General features: G+C 61.0%; 1 protein-coding gene across 6 annotated transcripts in view; it reads left to right on the top strand.

Annotated features, from left to right (window-relative positions):
* SYNGAP1 (synaptic Ras GTPase activating protein 1) overlaps window positions 1-26,396 on the top strand; it is a 104,685-nt gene that overhangs the window by 13,506 nt on the left and 64,783 nt on the right. For 5 of the 6 annotated variants that reach the window (XR_012898971.2, XM_075915656.2, XM_075915660.2 and 2 more), the window contains exons 2-3: window positions 3,524-3,645; window positions 4,137-4,242. Coding sequence is in view for 5 of the 6 variants with exons in the window: in XM_075915656.2 (XP_075771771.1) it covers window positions 3,524-3,645; window positions 4,137-4,242 (228 nt within the window). In the remaining variant the exon portion in view is untranslated. Of the gene's footprint in view, window positions 1-1,215; window positions 2,237-3,523; window positions 3,646-4,136; window positions 4,243-26,396 lie in introns of those variants that run through there. The other variant, XM_075915659.2, reaches the window with a different exon arrangement.

Raw genomic sequence — 26,396 nt, 5'->3', positions numbered from 1 at the left:
AGGGACAGTCACACACCACCCCCTCCCAGCAACGCCCACGCTGCAATGCCAGGGCTGGGGGGAGGGGGCCAGTGCTAAGGAAGTCCTTCCCCAGGATGGAGTGCTGCCTAACAAGGGTACCAGCTTGTAGGAGTGGCCAACGCCTTGGGATACTTGGATATGTTATGCAAATGAGCAGATTTGCATATCCACAGGCAGGTCAGCTGAAGCAAGGAAGCGTTGTGCATTTGCATATGATTTGCATGTCACTGTAATACCCGGCTTTGTGTGGGTTCAGCACTGGAGAAGCCAACTCTGTCTCTGCTGCCTGAAGCCCTGCACAGCATGACTGTCCCCCAGCTGGTTGGGCGCTGGGCTTGTGGGGCAGTCTGGGGCCCCCCAGAGAGCCTACCATGCCAGGCAGAGCTGAGTCCCAGCAGGCCCTAAGGCTAGAGGCCTGCTGCTTTGCTTGGTCTGGCCCTGCCCCATGGCTGGGCATGGAATCCCCTCCCCTTAGGGCTTGGGAAGAGCCGGCTCTCAGGAAATCAAGGCCTGGCCACAGCTGGCTGGACATGCTCTGCCAGCGGGTGCCCCCAGGTGCACCTTCATCACAACATGTGCAGCCCTGGAAACACAAAGGCAGGAATTTGGAGTCAGTGCCAGGATGGTGGGTGTGGGCAGGAGCTTGATGGTCTCCCACCCATTCATTTACAACCTTTCCTGGCCCTGGCCCTGGCCCTGGTCCTTTGTCCTGTACTCCCTTCTTTCCCTCCATCCTTCCCCATGGCCCGTCCGCCTGTCCAGCTCCACATGCGCCTCTCCCCACAGGCTGCTTCCTCCCGCTGCCTTGCAAAAGAAGAGCTGGGAATGGGGAGATGGCCAGGGTTGGGGTAACCCTACCCTTCCTTCCATCTCCATGTGCAAACGCAAGATGATATGGTCCAGACTGTTGTCTTCCCCCCTCCCAACCCACCGTCTGCTAGCGCCACAGCGTGGCCCTCGCCCAGGTGGCTGAAGGATTAATTGGCAGTAGTAGTAGGTTATTAGCCTCTGTGTGACCAGCTATGGAGAAGTGGCAGATGCTTTGCTGGAAGTTTGCACAGACATTAGCAAAATAGCAGCAGAAATCTGGGAGCCAGGACTCTTGGCATCTCTGCTCAGTGAGGGAGGGAAGTGGTGGCTAGTGGTTACAGCAGATGACTGGGAGCCAGACTCCTGGGTTCTCTCCCTGGCTCTTGGAGTGGGGTGGGGTCTGGTGGGTTACAGGGATGTGCGGAGGAGTTAGGACTCCAGCTGTGTGCTGCCCCCCATCCTATGTGATGCTGGCAGGCCTTAGGCTGCATTCCATTGGAGATGGAGGGGATGCAGAGGGGAATTCAATAGCCTGCTATGTCCAACAATGACCACTGGGTGGCAGCACTGCGCTACCACAGCCCTTTCTGCTTCTCCCTCTTTTGGGGCCTGGCCACTTCCCAGTGTGAAGGGACCCCCCAGTCCCCCCACATTGTCTGTGCTGGGATGGGGGTGGAAGTTGTACTCTGCCTGCAGGGCTGAATCCCCCTGGGGCTCAGGGTGGCTTGTTCTCCATGGGACCGGTCCTCTGCTCCCCACTAGTGTGAGGGCCTCCTGCCCTGTACTCTGGGCATGGGATCAACGGGGTGCCCTGCCCTTGCAGCCCCCGCCGGGAGCAGCACCATGTGCGCCCAGTGCCCTGTGGACACACCACCAGACAGCCTGTGGCCTGGCTCTGCAGGGGAGGGGTGTGTGGCTGACCAGAGCCCTGGGGCGGGCTCAGATGTGTTACAGCAGTGCAGCCCCTGGGAGCAAAGCGGGAATCGGTCAGACTGGACCCAAGCAAAGACCTGGCAGCTCTGAGCATTTCTGCCAGCAACGCTGGCGCCCCAGAGCCTGGAGTCACGGAGTGGCTTGTGCTGCTTAGAAATCAAACCCGTGTCTGGGCGTCGTGGCTGTGTGCTGAACCCCATGGCCATGCAGGCCCTAAGCCAACCCCCCAGTGAGTCAAACTAGGCAGATTTTAACCTCTCCAGGCTTTTTTTCAAGTCAATGAGGTGCCCTCGCAGGCCCTGGCATGTGGGGTCACAATGCGTGGCCGTGGCAATGTCCCCCACGGGTTCCCAGATGAGTAGGAAGATGGCCTTACCCTGTGGCCTGCCCTGAAGAGGAGGTGCCTGTTCTGGTGCCCATGTGGCTGAAGGGTGATGGAGGAATGGGCGAGGCTGAAGCAGCACTCTGCAAGGTTGGAGAGAATGCCTGGTTCAGCTGATTTAAGGGAGAGGACAGAGACATGACTTGATCCCTGGGTGGAAGGGCCACCCAGGCTCCCCAACTTAGTGGAGAAAGGCAGATGAGCCCCTGGCTGGGAGCAGAATCCAGATCAATTCCACTTGGAAATAAGGCCTACAATGGAGGTTAATGAGGGGAGGGGGTTTAATCCTGGGAGCAGGGAGGGGACTGGCATCTCCTGAGCGTGCCCAGCGCGATGCTATAGTCCAGTGGGTTCTTGGGCTCGGTCTTGGCTGGGGTGTTGTTCTCAGATGCATTGCATGAGAGGCTGGGCAGTAGGGCGCCTGGTGCTTTCTGGTCTCGCTGTCTCAGAACCAGTATGTGGGCAGTGATCCTACCCTGGCAAGGGCCGAGTGGGGTGAGGGCTTAGCCTGGGCAGGGGCAGGGGCAGGGAGAGAGGTGTAATCTGGCTGGGGATGGTCTAGGGCTTCCCTTCCTGGAGAAGGGTGTATCCAAGTTCTAGGTGCTGTCCTGGAATCTTCAGCATCTTGCTTGGGTTGTTGGGTCCTTGGGCCGCTCTGAAGCGCGAGCTGTTGGGGATTGGGGTGGAACATCTCTGGGAGTGAGTCTGTCCTAGGAGGGCCCTTCACGGGCCTGGGAAGGCTAGGCTGGGGCCAGGAGTGATGGGATGCAGGGGGAACGAGAGCTGCAAGGCCCAATGGGCCAGACTGGAAGTGGGGTATGGGAGGAGGGGCCCTTTTCTGAGGTATCAGTAGGGAAGTTGGGCCCATTTCTGAGCCCAGCCACAAGTCATTCTGAGCAAGCCATTTCTTGCCATAACCCCATGGGTCAGTTCCACAGGGTTTGTGGGGACCATGGGAAAGAGAGAGATGGGGGGGGGCAGGGGTGGAGGAAGTATCATGCTGAGGATGGATGGGGGGACTGAAGGGTGCATCAGGGCTGGGAGGGAGGGGCATGCTGGAGGAACAGGGGGTCATGCTGATGGGAGGAGTGCGCTGGGGAGGGACAGGGTGTGTGAAGGGTGTGGGGGAGAAGGGAGAGGCAGGGTGGGTGGATGAGGGGGAGCAGCATGCTGGGGGAATGGGGAGGGGTGTGCGGGTGGGAGGGGTGCCTGCGGGAGGAAGTGAAGGGAGGAGCGCACTGGGGGAACAGGGAGGGGGAGCTTGCTGGCTGGAGGGGTGCACATGGGGAGGGAGCGCATGTGTGGGGATGGAAGAAGGGTTCTGTGCATCTGGGAAGACTCCTCTCTCCATGGCCTCATCTCTAATCCTCCCCCCAGATGTGCGAGGAGCCCCGCTGCACCGCATGCCCTATATGCACTCTCCCTACGAACGCCCAGCCTGGAATCCCCGCTTCTGCATAATCTCGGGAAACCAGCTGCTTATGCTAGACGAGGACGAGGTGAGACCCACAGGGCAAGGGCAGGATGTTCGGGTGAGAGAGAGCATGGAGCTTGCAGGGAGGTCCTGGGGGCCCACCCACTCCACCAGGGCAGTGACCTCTGCCCTCTAGCACAGAGAGAAGCCCCTGTTCCCTCGACCAGGGGCCCAGACCTGCCCCAGCCATGAGGTCTCTCCTATGCCTGAGCATGGGCAGGGCTTGTCCGGAATCCATCAGGGGAGGCTGCAGGCCTGGTGCTGTACAGCCTGGTCCCCTGAGATCCCACTGCCTCCCATGCCTCCCACACAGGGCAAAGCCTCACCTTGGGGGTGGTAGATTGTCGATCTGACAGCTGGGGAGGGCGTGGAAGGGGGCAGTGCTAACCCCATCTCTCCTCCCCGACTCCACGCCTGGGGGGTGGCAGGTTGTGGATCTGACTCCTGCCTTGACACTGACCGTGGAGGAGGGTGGGAGAGGGGACAGCGGTAACCCCTCCTCTTCCCTGTCTGCAGATACACCCATTGCTGATGAGGGAACGGCGAAGCGAACCCTGCCGGACCAAGCTGCTACGACGCACGGTCAGCGTCCCTGTGGAGGGGCGGCCCCACCCTGAGCACGGTATGGCAAGGGGCAGAGACTGGAGGCTGGGGGTGCTGCATTGGGTGGGGCAGGGTTGTTGGGGTCCAGGGTGCAGATGTGGGGGCCATGGCACTGCACAGTGTGGGGGCAAGGGGAGGGAGCCCAGGTGCAGACGTGGAGGTCACGGGCATGGCATTGCATGGTGTGGGGTTGAGGGGAGCCCAGGTGCAGACATAGGGGTTGCAGCACTGCACGGAGTGGAGTGGTTAGGGGCTGGGGTGTGCTGCCCTAGGGACATGTGTCCAGTGGCACCCAGTGCCAAGCAGATCCCCAGAAATACACCCTGGCACTCTGGGCAAATACAGAAATAAGGGCCCAATCCCACAGATGAGTGATCCACAAATGCATCTGAATTGGCTTGCTTCCTAATGCCCCCAGATCCCACAAAAATAGTCCCCTTTCAGTGTCCCCCCCGGGTGCCCGATCCCCTAGAACTTCAGAACGGCCAAAGGTCCACCTCCCCCCGTGTCCTGTCTGCTGACGGGCCAGTGCTCTGTGGTCCAGAGGGAGGGGACAGAGCAGGGAACCACCCAGAGATCCCTCCCCCTCGCCCCTTCTCAGCCTCTGACCCACAGACGCCATGGACACCATTTCTACCTACCTGAGACCCACCATCCCCTGGAACCTCCAGGCACACGCGCCTCACGCCTCCGCCCCACAAGCTCCCACAGACCTCCTAAGTCCCACGTGATCCCACAGCCAGTATGCTGTGGCGTCCTACCCTGAGACACTCTCCCTTCACACATACAGAATGGGAAGCGACTGTCTGGGAAGGAGTACAGCAGAAAGGGATCTAGGGGTTATAGTGGACCACAAGCTGAATATGAGTCAGCAGTGTGATGCTGTTGCAAAAAAAGCAAACATGATTCTGGGATGTATTAACAGGTGTGTTGTGAGCAAGATACGAGAAGTCATTCTTCTGCTCTACTTTGCACTGGTTAGGCCTCAGCTGGAGTATTGTGTCCAGTTCTGGGCACCGCATTTCAAGAAAGATGTGGAGAAATTGGAGAGGGTCCAGAGAAAAGCAACAAGAATGATTAAAGGTCCAGAGAACATGAGCTATGAAGAAAGGCTGAAAGAATTGGGTTTGTTTAGTTTGGAAAAGAGAAGACTGAGGGGGGACATGAGAGCCGTTTTCAGGTATCTAAAAGGGTGTCATAAGGAGGAGGGAGAAAACTTGTTCATCTTGGCCTCTGAGGATACAACAAGAAGCAATGGGCTTAAACAGCAGCCAGGGAGGTTTAGGTTGGACATTAGGAAAAAGTTCCTAACTGTCAGGATGGTCAAACACTGGAATAAATTGCCCAGGGAGGTTGTGGAATCCCCATCTCTGGAGATATTTAAGAGTATGTTGGATAAAATGTCTATCAGGGATGGTCTAGACAGTGTTTGGTCCTAACATGAGGGCAGGGGACTGGACTCAATGACCTCTCGAGGTCCCTTCCAGTCCTAGTATTCTGTGATTCTATGATTCTTTGCCTGGTGCTTTGCCTGGAGATTCCACTGAGACCCAGGGCACCCAGTGACCCCAAAACTGCACAGCCCTATGGGATCCCAGCAGGCTGTGCAGCCTACAGATCCCATAAGGGATCCCTAATTCCCTATTGTCAGGGGTGAAAGTTATGTAAGTTCCTATTGCAAGCCCCTGAGGGGCAGGGCAGAAAGTGTGTGTGTGTGGGGGGGGGGGGGGAGGTTGTGATAGGACAATTCCATGCTAGTGGAAATGGAGTAGTTTTAGAAGTTGAAAGAATAAGTTAAAAATGACTTAGAAAAGTGAGATGTCTGCAAGTCACCAGGGCCTGATGAGATGCATCCTAGAATACTCAAGGAGCTGACAGAGGAGGTATCTGAGCCTTTAGCTATCAACTTTGAAAAGTCATGGAAGGCAGGTGAGATTGCAGAAGACTGGAAAAGGGCAAATCTAGTGCCCATCTATAAAAAGGGAAATAAGAACAACCCAGGCCCTACAGACCAGTCAGTTTAACTTCTGTGCCAGGGAAGGTAATGGAGCAAGTAATTAAGAAATCCATGTGCAAACATCTGGAAGACATATGATAAGTAACAGCCAGCATGGATTTGTAAAGAACAAATATATTTCTTAGATAGGATATCAAGCCTTGTGGATAAGGGAGAAGAGGTGGATGTGGGATACCTAGACTTTAGTAATGACCTTCTCAGTAAACTAGGGAAATGCAAGCTAGATGGGGCTACTATAAGGTGGATGCATAACTGGCTGGATAACCATTCTTAGAGAGTAGTTATTAACAGTTCACAATCCTGCTGGAAAGGCATAACAAGTGGGGTTCTGCAGGGGTCTGTTTTGGGACCAGTTCTGTTCAATATCTTCACCAACGATTTAGCTCTTGGCAAAGAGAGTATGCTTATTAAGCTTGCAGACGATACCAAGCTGGGAGGGGTTGCAAGTGTTTTGGAAGATAGGGTAAAAATGATCTGGACAAACTGGAGAAATGGTCAGAAGTAAGTAGGATGAAGTTGAATAAGGACAAATGCAAAGTACTCAGCTTAGGAAGGAACAGTTAGTTTCACATGTACAGAATGGGAAGTGATTTGTCTAGGAAGGAGGACTGCTGAAAGGGATCTAGGGGTCAGAGTGGACCACAAGTTAAACATGAGTCAACAGTGTGACACTTGCCAAAAAAGCAAACATGATTCTGGGCTGTATGAACAGGAGTGTTGTGAGCAAGACACGAGGTCTTAGGGGAGAGTGACCGCTTCTCTTCAGCCAGCAGCCTTCTGCTCTACTCTGCGCTGGTTAGGCCCCAAGTGGAGGAGTGTGTCCAGTTCAGGGCACCACATTTCAAGAAAGATGCGGAGAAATTGGAGAGGGTCCAGAGAAGAGCAACAAGAATGAGGAAAGGTCCAGAGAACAGGAGCTAGGAGGGAAGACTAAAAGAACTGGGCTTGTTCAGTTTAGAAAAGAAGAGGGAGAGGGGACATGACAGCAATTTTCAAGTATCTAAAAGGGTGTTATAAGGAGGAGGGAGAAAAATGGTTCTCCTTGGCCTCTGAGGACAGGACAAGCAGCAAGGGGCTTAAACTGCAGCAAGGGAGGTTTAGGCTGGACACTAGGAGAAACTTTCTAACTGTCAGGGGGGTGAAACACTGGAATAAATTGCCCAGGGGGGTTGTGGAATCCCCATCCCTGGAGATATTGAAGAGCAGGTTAGACAGGCACTTGTCAGGGATGATCTCCAGGGCTACTCAACTTTGGAAGCCCTGGGGGCCACAATGATATTCACAGCACATGCCAAAGGCTGCAACTTAAGTGTGGTTGCATGCAAGTATATATGCAAATTTATGCAAATAGTTTTTCACACTGACGGGCATGAATACACAGATTAAGGCAAGACCACACAACATGCAGGCCCCATTTAAGTCTGTTCTGTTGATATTAATAAAATGCAATATTTACCCGGTTTCCACCCGTAGGACAGCACTTTTAATGGGCAATGACAGTCCAGAAATTTAACTACTAAAATGCATATTAACAGAAGATCATTATATTGACCACTTTTTTGTTTTGGCTCCCACCTGAGGGCCACGTGTTGAGCCCTGCGTAAACCCAAACCACACTGTAGGCCACAAACAAACAGGCCACAGGCCACATGCGGCCCACGGGTTGTGTGTTGAGTATCCCTGATCTAGACAGTGCTTGATCCTGCCATGAGGGCAGGGGACTGGACTTGATGCCTCTTGCGGTCCCTTCCAGTTCTGTGATTCTGTAAGAAATGTTAAGTGTGGGATGGAGTGTGCTAGGGGGAGGAGCCAGGGCAGAGAGTTTTAGGGGGGTTCATGGCAGAGGATTGGGGTGTGTGGGGAGCTTGGGTGCAAGACTGCAACCACTGCTGCCTAGCCACTGGAACCTCAGGGCTGGCTGGAGAGGTGGGGATGGCATGGCACAGCTGCTCGAATACCAGGCTGGACTATCCAGAGCTGGCCAGTCTCTTACTGGTGCACTGTGCTGGCTTGTGTTGACCTTCGCTGCGGATCCTAACATGAGGCACAGCTATGGTGTCTGAATGCCAGCGGTGCCCATTGCAAAATGGTTCCCAGGGAATCTCAGGGACACACACCTCCTAGCTCCCCCATCCCAGAAGATGCTGAGAGGAAGAAAACTCACTGTGAGATCCAACAGCATCTCCTTGGTAGAGCCAGTAATGCAATTGCTCGCAATGCCTGATGCACAGCAGAGGTTGTAGTGAGATGCTCCTGGATTCCCGGTAGGTGCTAGCCTGATGCCCTGGTCCCCATGAGAGAGTTGTACTTTGAGATGGGATCTGTCTATTTTGTACTTTGTGAATGGTGTGCGTGCATGTGTGTTCTCCGAGGGAGACTGTCTTGGATGTTGCTAGCTCGGTTCTGCAGCGTCCTGGGACAGAGGGGGCGGAGGCCTCAGGACTCCTGGGTTCTATCCCCCTGTGCTGGGAGGAGTGTAGAAGCAGGGAGTCACGTACTGTGGTCCTGTACTGAGGAAGTGCAGGGTAAATTAATAGACCTCTGGGTGGAGCTCCTGCTTTCAGAACTCAGTAGCTCTGAGGTGGGGCAGCTGTGGGGAGTGTATGGCTGGGAGTCAGGCCTGTCCCCTCTGCACTCTCTCTACCCCATGCTCCCAATGTGTGCGCCCCCCCCAGTGCCATCTGGCTCCTGCCAGGAAAACCTGTTCCTTCTCCACACTCCAGACTGGGCTGCTCACCGGCCTGTGGGGAGATGACATGTGGTTGGGGAGGGTTGGGGGCTCTGTACAAGGGTCTTGGGGAGGAGGTGGTGACTGCCGTGGGAGGAGTGGGGGCTCTTGATGGGGGGGAGTGTCTGGCAGGATTGAGGTGGATGGGGGCAGGTACTAGCCAGGGTACCTGTACTGGTAGAGAAGGATTGGGGTCGCCATTGCCCATTTCTGCAGCCTGCTACATCCTAGTGGTCGCCCCCCCACTCTCCCGATGCTGCCTGGTGCCGTGCCAAGGAGGCAAAAAGAACCATCCCATAATAAGCAGCTCAACTGAGTTGCAGCCACGCATGGGTGCTTGGTTACAGTTGCTAGGGGAACCCTTTGGCAGAAATGCTGGCCGGTGGCGCTGTGAGATTCCCTGCCCCCAGGTGGCGCCAGCGGGCACCCAGCTGCAGGGTCCCCTCCCAGAGCTGGGACCCAGGAGTCCTGGCTCCCCACAGCATCCCTGCTGGGACCCACTAGACCCCACCGCCCTCCCAGAGTGGAGGCTGAAACCCAGGAGTGCAGGCTCCCAACCCTCTGCCTCCCAATCCACAGGACCCCATGGCCCTCCAGAGCCATGGAAAGGAGGGAATGTGGAACACTCAGGCTGGTGTGCTGTGTCTACCCTCCTGACCCCTCAGTTCCCTCCCGATTGGGGCCCCTGAGCCCCGTGGGGACTGATGTGTCCCTTCCCCCTTTCCTCACAGCGTTTTAAAAAAAGAATTTTGTCTCCCTGAGAAGTTGGCTTAAAAGGTTTCCATGGAAACCCCAAGGAGAGATGAAGGGAGGTGACGCAGACTCACTGCCGTGGGGATAATGAAGCCCCAGCACCCATCCGGTGCCACGCAGCATGGCACCGTCTGCTGGACTCCTGGAAGCCCCTGCTGGGCTCCCGGTGCCATGCAGCATGGTGCACCTCCATGCACTGTCTGTGCAGCACAGCACCCCCTAGTGCCGCACTGCAATCAGCACTGACTGCCGGGGAGAGCACCCCCTACTGAACACCCCAACACCAGGCAGCACGGTTCCCCTTACTGCACTCACTTTCTGCACCTTGGTGCCCCCTAGTGCTGCACTGCGATCAGCACTGACTGCCAGGGGAGAGCACCCCCTACTGAACACCCCAACATCAGGCAGCACGGTTCCCCTTACTGCACTCACTTTCTGCACCATGGTGCCCCCTAGTGCTGCACTGTGATCAGCACTGACTGCCAGGGGAGAGCACCCCCTACTGAACACCCCAACATCAGGCAGCATGGTGCCCCTTACTGCACTCACTTTCTGCACCATGGTGCCCCCTAGTGCTGCACTGTGATCAGCACTGACTGCCAGGGGAGAGCACCCCCTACTGAACACCCCAACACCAGGCAGCACGGTTCCCCTTACTGCACTCACTTTCTGCACGTTGGTGCCCCCTAGTGCTGCACTGTGATCAGCACTGACTGCCAGGGAGAGCACCCCTTACTGAACACCCCAACACCAGGCAGCACGGTGCCCCTTACTGCACTCACTTTCTGCACCATGGTGCCCCCTAGTGCTGCACTGTGATCAGCACTGACTGCCGGGGAGAGCACCCCCTACTGAACACCCCAACACCAGGCAGCACGGTGCCCCTTACTGCACTCACTTTCTGCACCTTGGTGCCCCCTAGTGCTGCACTGCGATCAGCACTGACTGCCGGGGAGAGCACCCCCTACTGAACACCCCAACACCAGGCAGCACGGTTCCCCTTACTGCACTCACTTTCTGCACCATGGTGCCCCCTAGTGCTGCACTGTGATCAGCACTGACTGCCAGGGAGAGCACCCCCTGCTGAACACCCCAACACCAGGCAGCACAGTTCCCCTTACTGCACTCACTTTCTGCACCATGGTGCCCCCTAGTGCTGCACTGTGATCAGCACTGACTGCCGGGGAGAGCACCCCCTACTGAACACCCCAACACCAGGCAGCACGGTTCCCCTTACTGCACTCACTTTCTGCACCATGGTGCCCCCTAGTGCTGCACTGCGATCAGCACTGACTGCCAGGGGAGAACACCCCTTACTGAACACCCCAACACCAGGCAGCACGGTTCCCCTTACTGCACTCACTTTCTGCACCTTGGTGCCCCCTAGTGCTGCACTGTGATCAGCACTGACTGCCAGGGGAGAACACCCCTTACTGAACACCCCAACACCAGGCAGCACGGTTCCCCTTACTGCACTCACTTTCTGCACCTTGGTGCCCCCTAGTGCTGCACTGTGATCAGCACTGACTGCCGGGGAGAGCACCCCCTACTGAACACCCCAACACCAGGCAGCACGGTTCCCCTTACTGCACTCACTTTCTGCACCATGGTGCCCCCTAGTGCTGCACTGCGATCAGCACTGACTTCCGGGGAGAGCACCCCTTACTGAACACCCCAACACCAGGCAGCACGGTTCCCCTTACTGCACTCACTTTCTGCACCATGGTGCCCCCTAGTGCTGCACTGTGATCAGCACTGACTGCCAGGGGAGAACACCCCTTACTGAACACCCCAACACCAGGCAGCATGGTGCCCCTTACTGCACTCACTGTCTGCACCATGGTGCCCCCTAGTGCTGCACTGTGATCAGCACTGACTGCCGGGGAGAGCACCCCTTACTGAACACCCCAACACCAGGCAGCACGGTGCCCCTTACTGCACTCACTTTCTGCACCATGGTGCCCCCTAGTGCTGCACTGTGATCAGCACTGACTACCGGGGAGAGCACCCCCTACTGAACACCCCAACACCAGGCAGCACGGTGCCCCTTACTGCACTCACTTTCTGCACCTTGGTGCCCCCTAGTGCTGCACTGCGATCAGCACTGACTGCCGGGGAGAGCACCCCCTACTGAACACCCCAACACCAGGCAGCACGGTTCCCCTTACTGCACTCACTTTCTGCACCTTGGTGCCCCCTAGTGCTGCACTGTGATCAGCACTGACTTCCGGGGAGAGCACCCCTTACTGAACACCCCAACACCAGGCAGCACGGTTCCCCTTACTGCACTCACTTTCTGCACCATGGTGCCCCCTAGTGCTGCACTGCGATCAGCACTGACTGCCAGGGGAGAACACCCCTTACTGAACACCCCAACACCAGGCAGCACGGTTCCCCTTACTGCACTCACTTTCTGCACCTTGGTGCCCCCTAGTGCTGCACTGTGATCAGCACTGACTGCCGGGGAGAGCACCCCCTACTGAACACCCCAACACCAGGCAGCATGGTGCCCCTTACTGCACTCACTTTCTGCACCTTGGTGCCCCCTAGTGCTGCACTGCGATCAGCACTGACTGCCGGGGAGAACACCCCCTACTGAACACCCCAACACCAGGCAGCACGGTTCCCCTTACTGCACTCACTTTCTGCACCATGGTGCCCCCTAGTGCTGCACTGTGATCAGCACTGACTGCCAGGGGAGAACACCCCTTACTGAACACCCCAACACCAGGCAGCACGGTTCCCCTTACTGCACTCACTTTCTGCACCTTGGTGCCCCCTAGTGCTGCACTGTGATCAGCACTGACTGCCGGGGAGAGCACCCCCTACTGAACACCCCAACACCAGGCAGCACGGTTCCCCTTACTGCACTCACTTTCTGCACCATGGTGCCCCCTAGTGCTGCACTGTGATCAGCACTGACTGCCGGGGAGAGCACCCCTTACTGAACACCCCAACACCAGGCAGCACGGTTCCCCTTACTGCACTCACTTTCTGCACCTTGGTGCCCCCTAGTGCTGCACTGTGATCAGCACTGACTGCCAGGGGAGAGCACCCCCTACTGAACACCCCAACACCAGGCAGCACGGTTCCCCTTACTGCACTCACTTTCTGCACCTTGGTGCCCCCTAGTGCTGCACTGTGATCAGCACTGACTGCCGGGGAGAGCACCCCCTACTGAACACCCCAACACCAGGCAGCACGGTTCCCCTTACTGCACTCACTTTCTGCACCTTGGTGCCCCCTAGTGCTGCACTGTGATCAGCACTGACTGCCAGGGGAGAGCACCCCCTACTGAACACCCCAACACCAGGCAGCACGGTTCCCCTTACTGCACTCACTTTCTGCACCTTGGTGCCCCCTAGTGCTGCACTGTGATCAGCACTGACTGCCGGGGAGAGCACCCCTTACTGAACACCCCAACACCAGGCAGCACGGTTCCCCTTACTGCACTCACTTTCTGCACCATGGTGCCCCCTAGTGCTGCACTGTGATCAGCACTGACTGCCGGGGAGAGCACCCCCTACTAAACACCCCGACACCAGGCAGCACGGTTCCCCTTACTGCACTCACTTTCTGCACCTTGGTGCCCCCTAGTGCTGCACTGTGATCAGCACTGACTGCCAGGGGAGAACACCCCTTACTGAACACCCCAACACCAGGCAGCACGGTTCCCCTTACTGCACTCACTTTCTGCACCTTGGTGCCCCCTAGTGCTGCACTGTGATCAGCACTGACTGCCGGGGAGAGCACCCCCTACTGAACACCCCAACACCAGGCAGCATGGTGCCCCTTACTGCACTCACTTTCTGCACCATGGTGCCCCCTAGTGCTGCACTGTGATCAGCACTGACTGCCGGGGAGAGCACCCCCTACTGAACACCCCAACACCAGGCAGCACGGTTCCCCTTACTGCACTCACTTTCTGCACCATGGTGCCCCCTTGTGCTGCACTGTGATCAGCACTGACTGTCAGGGGAGAGCACCCCTTACTGAACACCCCGACACCAGGCAGCACGGTGCCCCTTACTGCACTCACTTTCTGCACCATGGTGCCCCCTAGTGCTGCACTGTGATCAGCACTGACTGTCAGGGGAGAACACCCCTTACTGAACACCCCAACACCAGGCAGCACGGTTCCCCTTACTGCACTCACTTTCTGCACCTTCGTGCCCCCTAGTGCTGCACTGTGATCAGCACTGACTGCCAGGGGAGAACACCCCTTACTGAACACCCCAACACCAGGCAGCACGGTTCCCCTTACTGCACTCACTTTCTGCACCTTGGTGCCCCCTAGTGCTGCACTGTGATCAGCACTGACTGCCGGGGAGAGCACCCCCTACTGAACACCCCAACACCAGGCAGCATGGTGCCCCTTACTGCACTCACTTTCTGCACCATGGTGCCCCCTAGTGCTGCACTGTGATCAGCACTGACTGCCGGGGAGAGCACCCCTTACTGAACACCCCAACACCAGGCAGCACGGTGCCCCTTACTGCACTCACTTTCTGCACCTTGGTGCCCCCTAGTGCTGCACTGCGATCAGCACTGACTGCCAGGGGAGAACACCCCCTACTGAACACCCCAACACCAGGCAGCACGGTGCCCCTTACTGCACTCACTTTCTGCACCTTGGTGCCCCCTAGTGCTGCACTGTGATCAGCACTGACTGCCGGGGAGAGCACCCCCTACTGAACACCCCAACACCAGGCAGCACGGTTCCCCTTACTGCATTCACTTTCTGCACCATGGTGCCCCCTAGTGCTGCACTGTGATCAGCACTGACTGCCGGGGAGAGCACCCCCTACTGAACACCCCAACACCAGGCAGCACGGTGCCCCTTACTGCACTCACTTTCTGCACCTTGGTGCCCCCTAGTGCTGCACTGTGATCAGCACTGACTGCCGGGGAGAGCACCCCCTACTGAACACCCCAACACCAGGCAGCACGGTGCCCCTTACTGCACTCACTTTCTGCACCATGGTGCCCCCTAGTGCTGCACTGTGATCAGCACTGACTGCCGGGGAGAGCACCCCCTACTGAACACCCCAACACCAGGCAGCACGGTGCCCCTTACTGCACTCACTTTCTGCACCATGGTGCCCCCTAGTGCTGCACTGTGATCAGCACTGACTGCCGGGGAGAGCACCCCCTACTGAACACCCCAACACCAGGCAGCACGGTTCCCCTTACTGCACTCACTTTCTGCACCTTGGTGCCCCCTAGTGCTGCACTGTGATCAGCACTGACTGCCGGGGAGAGCACCCCTTACTGAACACCCCAACACCAGGCAGCACGGTGCCCCTTACTGCACTCACTTTCTGCACCATGGTGCCCCCTAGTGCTGCACTGTGATCAGCACTGACTGCCAGGGAGAGCACCCCCTACTGAACACCCCAACACCAGGCAGCACGGTTCCCCTTACTGCACTCACTTTCTGCACCATGGTGCCCCCTAGTGCTGCACTGTGATCAGCACTGACTGCCAGGGGAGAACACCTCAACCTGGTTCCCTGCTGCTCTGGGGTTTTCTCTCCGAGGCAGGGGGTGAGGCTGCTGTCTGGAACATGTAATGTCCTGGAGGTCTTGACTTGGCCCTTCCTATTGGGGTCGTTCACCTCCTCCAGTTTATCCTCCATTCTCAAGGCTGTTTCCCTCCCCCCCCATTCCTCTGCTCCCTCTGTCAGCAGGTTCCTGCAGGCCTGTCCTACTGTCCTTCCTGTCCCCAGCTGCACGTGCCGGGGAGGAGCTGAGGCTTGGTAGGGCAGTGAGGGTGAAGGCCTAGGGCTGGGGTTTGGGCAGGGCCTAGGGCAGAGTCAGAGTTTGCAGGGAGCTGGGCTTAGGGAGAGGAAAGGTAAGGTTAAAAGTAGGGGGCTAGGTTAGGGGTGGGGCTGGTGTATGAAGTAGATAGGTGGCTCTAGTGGTCGCCTTAGAGAGGGACTGGGGAAGGGGAAGGTTCAGGGCCCCTGACATGTTTGTCTCACCATCACATCTGCCGTGTTCACTAGCTGCTGAATGTGATGGGGAATCCTTGTGCAGAGGCTGAACACGTGACCTCTGCCTCCAAGTGAGTGTAACTGGGTGGGGGTGCAGGAAATGTTCCCCTCCTGGAAGCTGGTTGTGGAGTGTTTGCACCAAGGCCATGCCTTGTAGCCTAGTTTCAGGAGTTGGTTGGTGCACCAGCCAGTCCCAAGTGTGTTTCCACACCAAAATAGGCATGTGCTTAACTTTATACTGGGGTAGAATAGCAGTGAAGCCCTGGGACCTGGGCTTTTCACATGGGTTCTCAGCATGAGTTCAACCAGGCACCCTGGCAGCTTGAACTCAAACTGCAACATCATGCTGCTTTAAACCGAGAGCTGCCTGGCCTAACTGACTTAAGAACACAGCTGTATGGGTTTTTTTCCATGTCAAGTACCTTGTTACCTCTGCCTGCTAACAGACTGAGATGCAAATAACCTGTTTACACTAGGATTTTCACCGGTCTGCAGAGAACCCCTTCTCCTGAGTTTGTGTTTAAGGGCAAAGGCTTTTCCAGCATGCATCTGCTGGCAGCCTCCCTTCCAGCACAGGTTGGCGGAGCAAAGATGCCCCCAGGGTGTGAGGGGGCAGGGCTACCCATGCCTAGTTGCTCCAGCCAGGTAAGAAGTACAGATGCCTTGTCCCTGCTAGGCTCTTGCAGGGAGCAAGCTTGATGTAAACCCCCCTTGGTGTGCAGTGCAGACATGGCCTAATGGTGTGGCATTTACACTGGGGTAGTGAATCCAGGGCTGCTGTGGCCACTTTTGTGGTTTTAAATGTGCTTTAGAGCAGTGTAGTTGTGTGGTCCAAAACTAGACTGCTGTAGGCCGTGAAAAACCACTCAGGCTGTCCACACTCACAGCAGCAGGGCCTGCGCTGACCCATCATAAAATAACCTGCTGGGATTTCTGGGGCACCCAAGGAATTTAGAGTTGGGTCAAGGGGGTGGGCAGGCTGGAAAGGAACTAGAGGTTAGGATGAGAGGTCAGGGGAGAAATTATGGCTGGGGTGATAAATTAGCAAGGGATGCAGACAGGTTAGGGCACATCTGGGGTAGGGACAAGGCAGGCATGGGATCCCATTGGATTCACCTGAGGAACAGCTGGGATTTTCTTCCTGCACCTCTCCTCATTTTTACCCCCAGCTCCTCCACACTTCTACTGCTAGTGCCCTGTCACTCCCCCCCGCCGACTCCCTGAACTTGCCCCTACTGCTAGTGCCCTGTCACTCCCCCCCGCCGACTCCCTGAACTTGCCCCTACTGCTAGTGCCCTGTCACTCCCCCCCCGCCGACTCCCTGAACTTGCCCCTACTGCTAGTGCCCTGTCACTCCCCCCCGCCGACTCCCTGAACTTGCCCCTACTGCTAGTGCCCTGTCACTCCCCCCCGCCGACTCCCTGAGCTTGCCCCTACTGCTAGTGCCCTGTCACTCCCCCCCCGCCGACTCCCTGAACTTGCCCCTACTGCTAGTGCCCTGTCACTCCCCCCCGCCGACTCCCTGAACTTGCCCCTACTGCTAGTGCCCTGTCACTCCCCCCCCCCCCCCCCCCCCCCCGCCGACTCCCTGAACTTGCCTCTACTGCTAGTGCCCTGTCACTCCCCCCCGCCGACTCCCTGAACTTGCCCCTACTGCTAGTGCCCTGTCACTCCCCCCCCGCCGACTCCCTGAACTTGCCCCTACTGCTAGTGCCCTGTCACTCCCCCCCCGCCGACTCCCTGAACTTGCCCCTACTGCTAGTGCCCTGTCACTCCCCCCCGCCGACTCCCTGAACTTGCCCCTACTGCTAGTGCCCTGTCACTCCCCCTGCCGACTCCCTGAACTTGCCCCTACTGCTAGTGCCCTGTCACTCCCCCCCCGCCGACTCCCTGAACTTGCCCCTACTGCTAGTGCCCTGTGACTCCCCCCCCGCCGACTCCCTGAACTTGCCCCTACTGCTAGTGCCCTGTCACTCCCCCCCCGCCGACTCCCTGAACTTGCCCCTACTGCTAGTGCCCTGTCACTCCCCCCCGCCGACTCCCTGAACTTGCCCCTACTGCTAGTGCCCTGTCACTCCCCCCCCGCCGACTCCCTGAACTTGCCCCTACTGCTAGTGCCCTGTCACTCCCCCCCCGCCGACTCCCTGAACTTGCCCCTACTGCTAGTGCCCTGTCACTCCCCCCCGCCGACTCCCTGAACTTGCCCCTACTGCTAGTGCCCTGTCACTCCCCCCCCGCCGACTCCCTGAACTTGCCCCTACTGCTAGTGCCCTGTCACTTCCCCCCCGCCGACTCCCTGAACTTGCCCCTACTGCTAGTGCCCTGTCACTCTCCCCCGCCGACTCCCTGAACTTGCCCCTACTGCTAGTGCCCTGTCACTCCCCCCCGCTGACTCCCTGAACTTGCCCCTACTGCTAGTGCCCTGTCACTCCCCCCCCGCCGACTCCCTGAACTTGCCTCTACTGCTAGTGCCCTGTCACTCTCCCCCGCCGACTCCCTGAACTTGCCCCTACTGCTAGTGCCCTGTCACTCCCCCCCGCTGACTCCCTGAACTTGCCCCTACTGCTAGTGCCCTGTCACTCCCCCCCCGCCGACTCCCTGAACTTGCCCCTACTGCTAGTGCCCTGTCACTCCCCCCCGCCGACTCCCTGAACTTGCCCCTACTGCTAGTGCCCTGTCACTCCCCCCCCGCCGACTCCCTGAACTTGCCCCTACTGCTAGTGCCCTGTCACTCCCCCCCGCCGACTCCCTGAACTTGCCCCTACTGCTAGTGCCCTGTCACTCCCCCCCGCCGACTCCCTGAACTTGCCCCTACTGCTAGTGCCCTGTCACTCCCCCCCCGCCGACTCCCTGAACTTGCCCCTACTGCTAGTGCCCTGTCACTCCCCCCCGCCGACTCCCTGAACTTGCCCCTACTGCTAGTGCCCTGTCACTCCCCCCCCGCCGACTCCCTGAACTTGCCCCTACTGCTAGTGCCCTGTCACTCCCCCCCCGCCGACTCCCTGAACTTGCCCCTACTGCTAGTGCCCTGTCACTCCCCCCCGCCGACTCCCTGAACTTGCCCCTACTGCTAGTGCCCTGTCACTCCCCCCCGCCGACTCCCTGAACTTGCCCCTACTGCTAGTGCCCTGTCACTCCCCCCCCGCCGACTCCCTGAACTTGCCCCTACTGCTAGTGCCCTGTCACTCCCCCCCGCCGACTCCCTGAACTTGCCCCTACTGCTAGTGCCCTGTCACTCCCCCCCCGCCGACTCCCTGAACTTGCCTCTACTGCTAGTGCCCTGTCACTCTCCCCCGCCGACTCCCTGAACTTGCCCCTACTGCTAGTGCCCTGTCACTCCCCCCCGCCGACTCCCTGAACTTGCCCCTACTGCTAGTGCCCTGTCACTCCCCCCGCCGACTCCCTGAACTTGCCCCTACTGCTAGTGCCCTGTCACTCCCCCCCGCCGACTCCCTGAACTTGCCCCTACTGCTAGTGCCCTGTCACTCCCCCCCGCCGACTCCCTGAACTTGCCCCTACTGCTAGTGCCCTGTCACTCCCCCCCGCCGACTCCCTGAACTTGCCCCTACTGCTAATGCCCTGTCACTCCCCCCGCCGACTCCCTGAACTTGCCCCTACTGCTAGTGCCCTGTCACTCCCCCCCGCCGACTCCCTGAACTTGCCCCTACTGCTAGTGCCCTGTCACTCCCCCCCGCCGACTCCCTGAACTTGCCCCTACTGCTAGTGCCCTGTCACTCCCCCCCGCCGACTCCCTGAACTTGCCCCTACTGCTAGTGCCCTGTCACTCCCCCCCCGCCGACTCCCTGAACTTGCCCCTACTGCTAGTGCCCTGTCACTCCCCCCCGCCGACTCCCTGAACTTGCCCCTACTGCTAGTGCCCTGTCACTCCCCCCCCGCCGACTCCCTGAACTTGCCCCTACTGCTAGTGCCCTGTCACTCCCCCCGCCGACTCCCTGAACTTGCCCCTACTGCTAGTGCCCTGTCACTCCCACCCGCCGACTCCCTGAACTTGCCCCTACTGCTAGTGCCCTGTCACTCCCCCCGCCGACTCCCTGAACTTGCCCCTACTGCTAGTGCCCTGTCACTCCCCCCCGCCGACTCCCTGAACTTGCCCCTACTGCTAGTGCCCTGTCACTCCCCCCCCGCCGACTCCCTGAACTTGCCCCTACTGCTAGTGCCCTGTCACTCCCCCCCCGCCGACTCCCTGAACTTGCCCCTACTGCTAGTGCCCTGCCACTTCCCCCCGCCGACTCCCTGAGCTTGCCCCTACTGCTAGTGCCCTGTGACTTCCCCCCCCGCCGACTCCCTGAACTTGCCCCTACTGCTAGTGCCCTGTCACTCCCCCCCCGCCGACTCCCTGAACTTGCCCCTACTGCTAGTGCCCTGTCACTCCGCCCCGCCGACTCCCTGAACTTGCCCCTACTGCTAGTGCCCTGTCACTCCCCCCCGCCGACTTCCTGAACTTGCCCCTACTGCTAGTGCCCTGTCACTCCCCCCCCGCCGACTCCCTGATCTTGCCCCTACTGCTAGTGCCCTGTCACTCCCCCCCCGCCGACTCCCTGAACTTGCCCCTACTGCTAGTGCCCTGTCACTCCCCCCCGCCGACTCCCTGAACTTGCCCCTACTGCTAGTGCCCTGTCACTCCCCCCCGCCGACTCCCTGAACTTGCCCCTACTGCTAGTGCCCTGTCACTCCCCCCCGCCGACTCCCTGAACTTGCCCCTACTGCTAGTGCCCTGTCACTCCCCCCCGCCGACTCCCTGAACTTGCCCCTACTGCTAGTGCCCTGTCACTCCCCCCCCGCCGACTCCCTGAACTTGCCCCTACTGCTAGTGCCCTGTCACTCCCCCCCGCCGACTCCCTGAACTTGCCCCTACTGCTAGTGCCCTGTCACTCCCCCCCGCCGACTCCCTGAGCTTGCCCCTACTGCTAGTGCCCTGCCACTCCCCCCCGCCGACTCCCTGAACTTGCCCCTACTGCTAGTGCCCTGTCACTCCCCCCCCGCCGACTCCCTGAACTTGCCCCTACTGCTAGTGCCCTGTCACTCCCCCCCCGCCGACTCCCTGAACTTGCCCCTACTGCTAGTGCCCTGTCACTCCCCCCCCGCCGACTCCCTGAACTTGCCCCTACTGCTAGTGCCCTGTCACTCCCCCCCCGCCGACTCCCTCAACTTGCCCCTACTGCTAGTGCCCTGTGACTCCCCCCGCCGACTCCCTGAACTTGCCCCTACTGCTAGTGCCCTGTCACTCCCCCCCGCCGACTCCCTGAACTTGCCCCTACTGCTAGTGCCCTGTCACTCCCCCCCGCCGACTCCCTGAACTTGCCCCTACTGCTAGTGCCCTGTCACTCCCCCCCCGCCGACTCCCTGAACTTGCCCCTACTGCTAGTGCCCTGTCACTCCCCCCCGCCGACTCCCTGAACTTGCCCCTACTGCTAGTGCCCTGTCACTCCCCCCCCGCCGACTCCCTGAACTTGCCCCTACTGCTAGTGCCCTGTCACTCCCCCCCCGCCGACTCCCTGAACTTGCCCCTACTGCTAGTGCCCTGTCACTCCCCCCCGCCGACTCCCTGAACTTGCCCCTACTGCTAGTGCCCTGTCACTCCCCCCCGCCGACTCCCTGAACTTGCCCCTACTGCTAGTGCCCTGTCACTCCCCCCCGCCGACTCCCTGAACTTGCCCCTACTGCTAGTGCCCTGTCACTCCCCCCGCCGACTCCCTGAACTTGCCCCTACTGCTAGTGCCCTGTCACTCCCCCCCCGCCGACTCCCTGAACTTGCCCCTACTGCTAGTGCCCTGTCACTCCCCCCCGCCGACTCCCTGAACTTGCCCCTACTGCTAGTGCCCTGTCACTCCCCCCCGCCGACTCCCTGAACTTGCCCCTACTGCTAGTGCCCTGTCACTCCCCCCCCGCCGACTCCCTGAACTTGCCCCTACTGCTAGTGCCCTGTCACTCCCCCCCGCCGACTCCCTGAACTTGCCCCTACTGCTAGTGCCCTGTCACTCCCCCCCGCCGACTCCCTGAACTTGCCCCTACTGCTAGTGCCCTGTCACTCCCCCCCCGCCGACTCCCTGAACTTGCCCCTACTGCTAGTGCCCTGTCACTCCCCCCCGCCGACTCCCTGAACTTGCCCCTACTGCTAGTGCCCTGTCACTCCCCCCCGCCGACTCCCTGAACTTGCCCCTACTGCTAGTGCCCTGTCACTCCCCCCCGCCGACTCCCTGAACTTGCCCCTACTGCTAGTGCCCTGACACTCCCCCCCCGCCGACTCCCTGAACTTGCCCCTACTGCTAGTGCCCTGTCACTCCCCCCCGCCGACTCCCTGAACTTGCCCCTACTGCTAGTGCCCTGTCACTCCCCCCCCGCCGACTCCCTGAACTTGCCCCTACTGCTAGTGCCCTGTCACTCCCCCCCGCCGACTCCCTGAACTTGCCCCTACTGCTAGTGCCCTGTCACTCCCCCCCCGCCGACTCCCTGAACTTGCCCCTACTGCTAGTGCCCTGTCACTCCCCCCCCGCCGACTCCCTGAACTTGCCTCTACTGCTAGTGCCCTGTCACTCTCCCCCGCCGACTCCCTGAACTTGCCCCTACTGCTAGTGCCCTGTCACTCCCCCCCGCCGACTCCCTGAACTTGCCCCTACTGCTAGTGCCCTGTCACTCCCCCCCGCCGACTCCCTGAACTTGCCCCTACTGCTAGTGCCCTGTCACTCCCCCCCGCCGACTCCCTGAACTTGCCCCTACTGCTAGTGCCCTGTCACTCCCCCCCGCCGACTCCCTGAACTTGCCCCTACTGCTAGTGCCCTGTCACTCCCCCCCCGCCGACTCCCTGAACTTGCCCCTACTGCTAGTGCCCTGTCACTCCCCCCCGCCGACTCCCTGAACTTGCCCCTACTGCTAGTGCCCTGTCACTCCCCCCCCGCCGACTCCCTGAACTTGCCCCTACTGCTAGTGCCCTGTCACTCCCCCCCGCCGACTCCCTGAACTTGCCCCTACTGCTAGTGCCCTGTCACTCCCCCCCGCCGACTCCCTGAACTTGCCCCTACTGCTAGTGCCCTGTCACTCCACCCCGCCGACTCCCTGAACTTGCCTCTACTGCTAGTGCCCTGTCACTCCCCCCCGCCGACTCCCTGAACTTGCCCCTACTGCTAGTGCCCTGTCACTCCCCCCCGCCGACTCCCTGAACTTGCCCCTACTGCTAGTGCCCTGTCACTCCCCCCCCGCCGACTCCCTGAACTTGCCCCTACTGCTAGTGCCCTGTCACTCCCCCCCCGCCGACTCCCTGAGCTTGCCCCTACTGCTAGTGCCCTGTCACTCCCCCCCCGCCGACTCCCTGAACTTCCCCTACTGCTAGTGCCCTGTCACTCCCCCCCGCCGACTCCCTGAACTTGCCCCTACTGCTAGTGCCCTGTCACTCCCCCCCGCCGACTCCCTGAACTTGCCCCTACTGCTAGTGCCCTGTCACTCCCCCCCGCCGACTCCCTGAACTTGCCCCTACTGCTAGTGCCCTGTCACTCCCCCCCGCCGACTCCCTGAACTTGCCCCTACTGCTAGTGCCCTGTCACTCCCCCCCCGCCGACTCCCTGAACTTGCCCCTACTGCTAGTGCCCTGTCACTCCCCCCCCGCCGACTCCCTGAACTTGCCCCTACTGCTAGTGCCCTGTCACTCCCCCCCGCCGACTCCCTGAACTTGCCCCTACTGCTAGTGCCCTGTCACTCCCCCCCGCCGACTCCCTGAACTTGCCCCTACTGCTAGTGCCCTGTCACTCCCCCCCGCCGACTCCCTGAACTTGCCCCTACTGCTAGTGCCCTGTCACTCCCCCCCCGCCGACTCCCTGAACTTGCCCCTACTGCTAGTGCCCTGTCACTCCCCCCCGCCGACTCCCTGAACTTGCCCCTACTGCTAGTGCCCTGTCACTCCCCCCCGCCGACTCCCTGAACTTGCCCCTACTGCTAGTGCCCTGTCACTCCCCCCCGCCGACTCCCTGAACTTGCCCCTACTGCTAGTGCCCTGCCACTTCCCCCCCGCCGACTCCCTGAACTTGCCCCTACTGCTAGTGCCCTGTCACTCCCCCCCGCCGACTCCCTGAACTTGCCCCTACTGCTAGTGCCCTGTCACTCCCCCCCGCCGACTCCCTGAACTTGCCCCTACTGCTGCCACCACTTCCTACCCCAGTGTGTGCTGAGCCTGACTTTTCTGCCTTCCCTTCCCCTGACCAGTGCCCGGCCTACGTGCTGCACCCATGTTCCCCCATCCTGTAACCCTGTCCACCTCCTTTGTCATGCTGCCCCGATCTCCTGTGCAGGCCTATTGCCTGGTCCCCCATCTTTCCTACCCTCTGTGCTGTTCCCTCAGGCTGCTCCCCTCACTGGATACAGGGCTGATAGGGCAGTGGGTGGGCAGCCTGGGGGGCACCATGACAGAGGTGTATTGGAGGATGGGAGTTTGGGGCAGGTAAGTGCCTCTGTGTAGGGGCAGGGGACTGCTTGGGTGGGTGGATAATTAGTGGGTGGCTGGGGAGGGAAGGGCAGGGCAGCTGGGGGAATGCCTGGGTGGGTGAGTGGTGGGGCAGTGATGCTGGGGGGGGAAGTGAGTGAGTGGGGGCCAGGGATGCTGGGAGGGAGTGAGTGGGGGCAGCTGGGGGATACCTAGGGGCGAGTGGGGGTAGCTGGGGGATACCTAGAGGGAAATGAGGGGCAGCTGGGGGATACCTAGGGGCGGGGGGGGGCAGGGATGCTGGGAGGGGGGCAGCTGGGGGATGCCTAGGGGCGGGGGGGGCAGGGATGCTGGGAGGGAGGCAGCTGGGGGATGCCTAGGGGCGGGGGGGGGCAGGGATGCTGGGAGGGGGGCAGCTGGGGGATGCCTAGGGGCGAGGGGGGCAGGGATGCTGGGAGGGGGCGGGGGGGCAGCTGGGGGATGCCTAGGGGCGGGGGGGGCAGGGATGCTGGGAGGGGGGCAGCTGGGGAATGCCTAGGGGCGGGGGGGGGGGGCAGGGATGCTGGGGGGGCAGCTGGGGGATGCCTGGGGGGGGCAGGGATGCTGGGGGGGCAGCTGGGGGATGCCTAGGGGCGGGGGGGCAGGGATGCTGGGAGGGGGGCAGCTGGGGGATGCCTAGGGGCGGGGGGGGCAGGGATGCTGGGGGGGGCAGCTGGGGAGGCCTAGGGGCGAGGGGGGCAGGGATGCTGGGAGGGGGGCAGCTGGGGGATGCCTAGGGGCGGGGGGGGGGCAGGGATGCTGGGGGGGCAGCCGGGGGGATGCCTAGGGGCGAGGGGGGCAGGGATGCTGGGAAGGGGGGCAGCTGGGGGATGCCTAGGGGCGAGGGGGGCAGGGATGCTGGGCGGGGGGGCAGCTGGGGGATGCCTAGGGGCGGGGGGGGCAGGGGATGCTGGGGGGCAGCTGGGGGATGCCTAGAGGCGGGGGGGGGGCAGCTGGGGGATGCCTAGGGGCGGGGGTGGCAGGGATGCTGGGGGGGGCAGCTGGGGGATGCCTAGGGGTGGGGGGGGCAGGGATGCTGGGGGGGCAGCTGGGGGATGCCTAGGGGCGGGGGGGGCAGGGATGCTGGGAAGGGGGCAGCTGGGGGATGCCTAGGGGCGGGGGGGGCAGGGATGCTGGGAAGGGGGCAGCTGGGGGATGCCTAGGGGCGGGGGGGGGGCAGGGATGCTGGGGGGCAGCTGGGGGATGCCTAGGGGCGGGGGGGGCAGCTGGGGGATGCCTAGGGGCAGGGGGGGGCAGGGATGCTGGGGGGGGCAGCTGGGGGATGCCTAGGGGTGTGGGGGGCAGGGATGCTGGGGGGGCAGCTGGGGGATGCCTAGGGGCGGGGGGGGCAGGGATGCTGGGGGGGGGGGCAGCTGGGGGATGCCTAGGGGCGGGGGGGGGGCAGCTGGGGGATGCCTAGGGGCGGGGGGGGGCAGGGATGCTGGGGGGGGGGGCAGCTGGGGGATGCCTAGGGGTGTGGGGGGCAGGGATGCTGGGGGGGCAGCTGGGGGATGCCTAGGGGCGGGGGGGGCAGGGATGCTGGGGGGGCAGCTGGGGGATGCCTAGGGGCGGGGGGGGCAGGGATGCTGGGAGGGGGGGGGGGGCAGCTGGGGGATGCCTAGGGGCGGGGGGGGCAGGGATGCTGGGGGGGCAGCTGGGGGATGCCTAGGGGCGGGGGGGGGCAGGGATGCTGGGGGGGCAGCTGGGGGATGCCTAGGGGCGGGGGGGGCAGGGATGCTGGGGGGGCAGCTGGGGGATGCCTAGGGGCGGGGGAGGCAGGGGGGGATTCTGGGGGGGGCAGCTGGGGGATGCCTAGGGGCGGGGGGGCAGGGATGCTGGGGGTGCAGCTGGGGATGCCTAGGGGCGGGGGGGGCAGGGATGGGGGGGCGGGGGGATGCCTAGGGGCGGGGGGGGCAGGGGATGCTGGGGGGGGGGGGGGTCAGCTGGGGGATGCCTAGGGGCGGGGGGGGCAGGGATGCGGGGGGATGCCTAGGGGCGGGGGGGGCAGGGATGCTGGGGGGGCAGCTGGGGGATGCCTAGGGGCGGGGGGGGCAGGGATGCTGGGGGGATGCCTGGGGGGGGGGGGCAGGGATGCTGGGGGGGCAGGGAGCTGGGGGATGCCTAGGGGCGAGGGGGGCAGGGATGCTGGGGGGGCAGCTGGGGGATGCCTAGGGGCGGGGGGGGGCAGCTGGGGGATGCCTAGGGGCGGG

The sequence above is a fragment of the Pelodiscus sinensis genome, chromosome 19, assembly GCF_052426305.1.
Source record: "Pelodiscus sinensis isolate ZL-2025 chromosome 19, ASM5242630v1, whole genome shotgun sequence".
NCBI classification, from domain to species: Eukaryota; Metazoa; Chordata; order Testudines; family Trionychidae; genus Pelodiscus; species Pelodiscus sinensis.
This window is presented reverse-complemented; position numbering and strand designations above follow the sequence as displayed.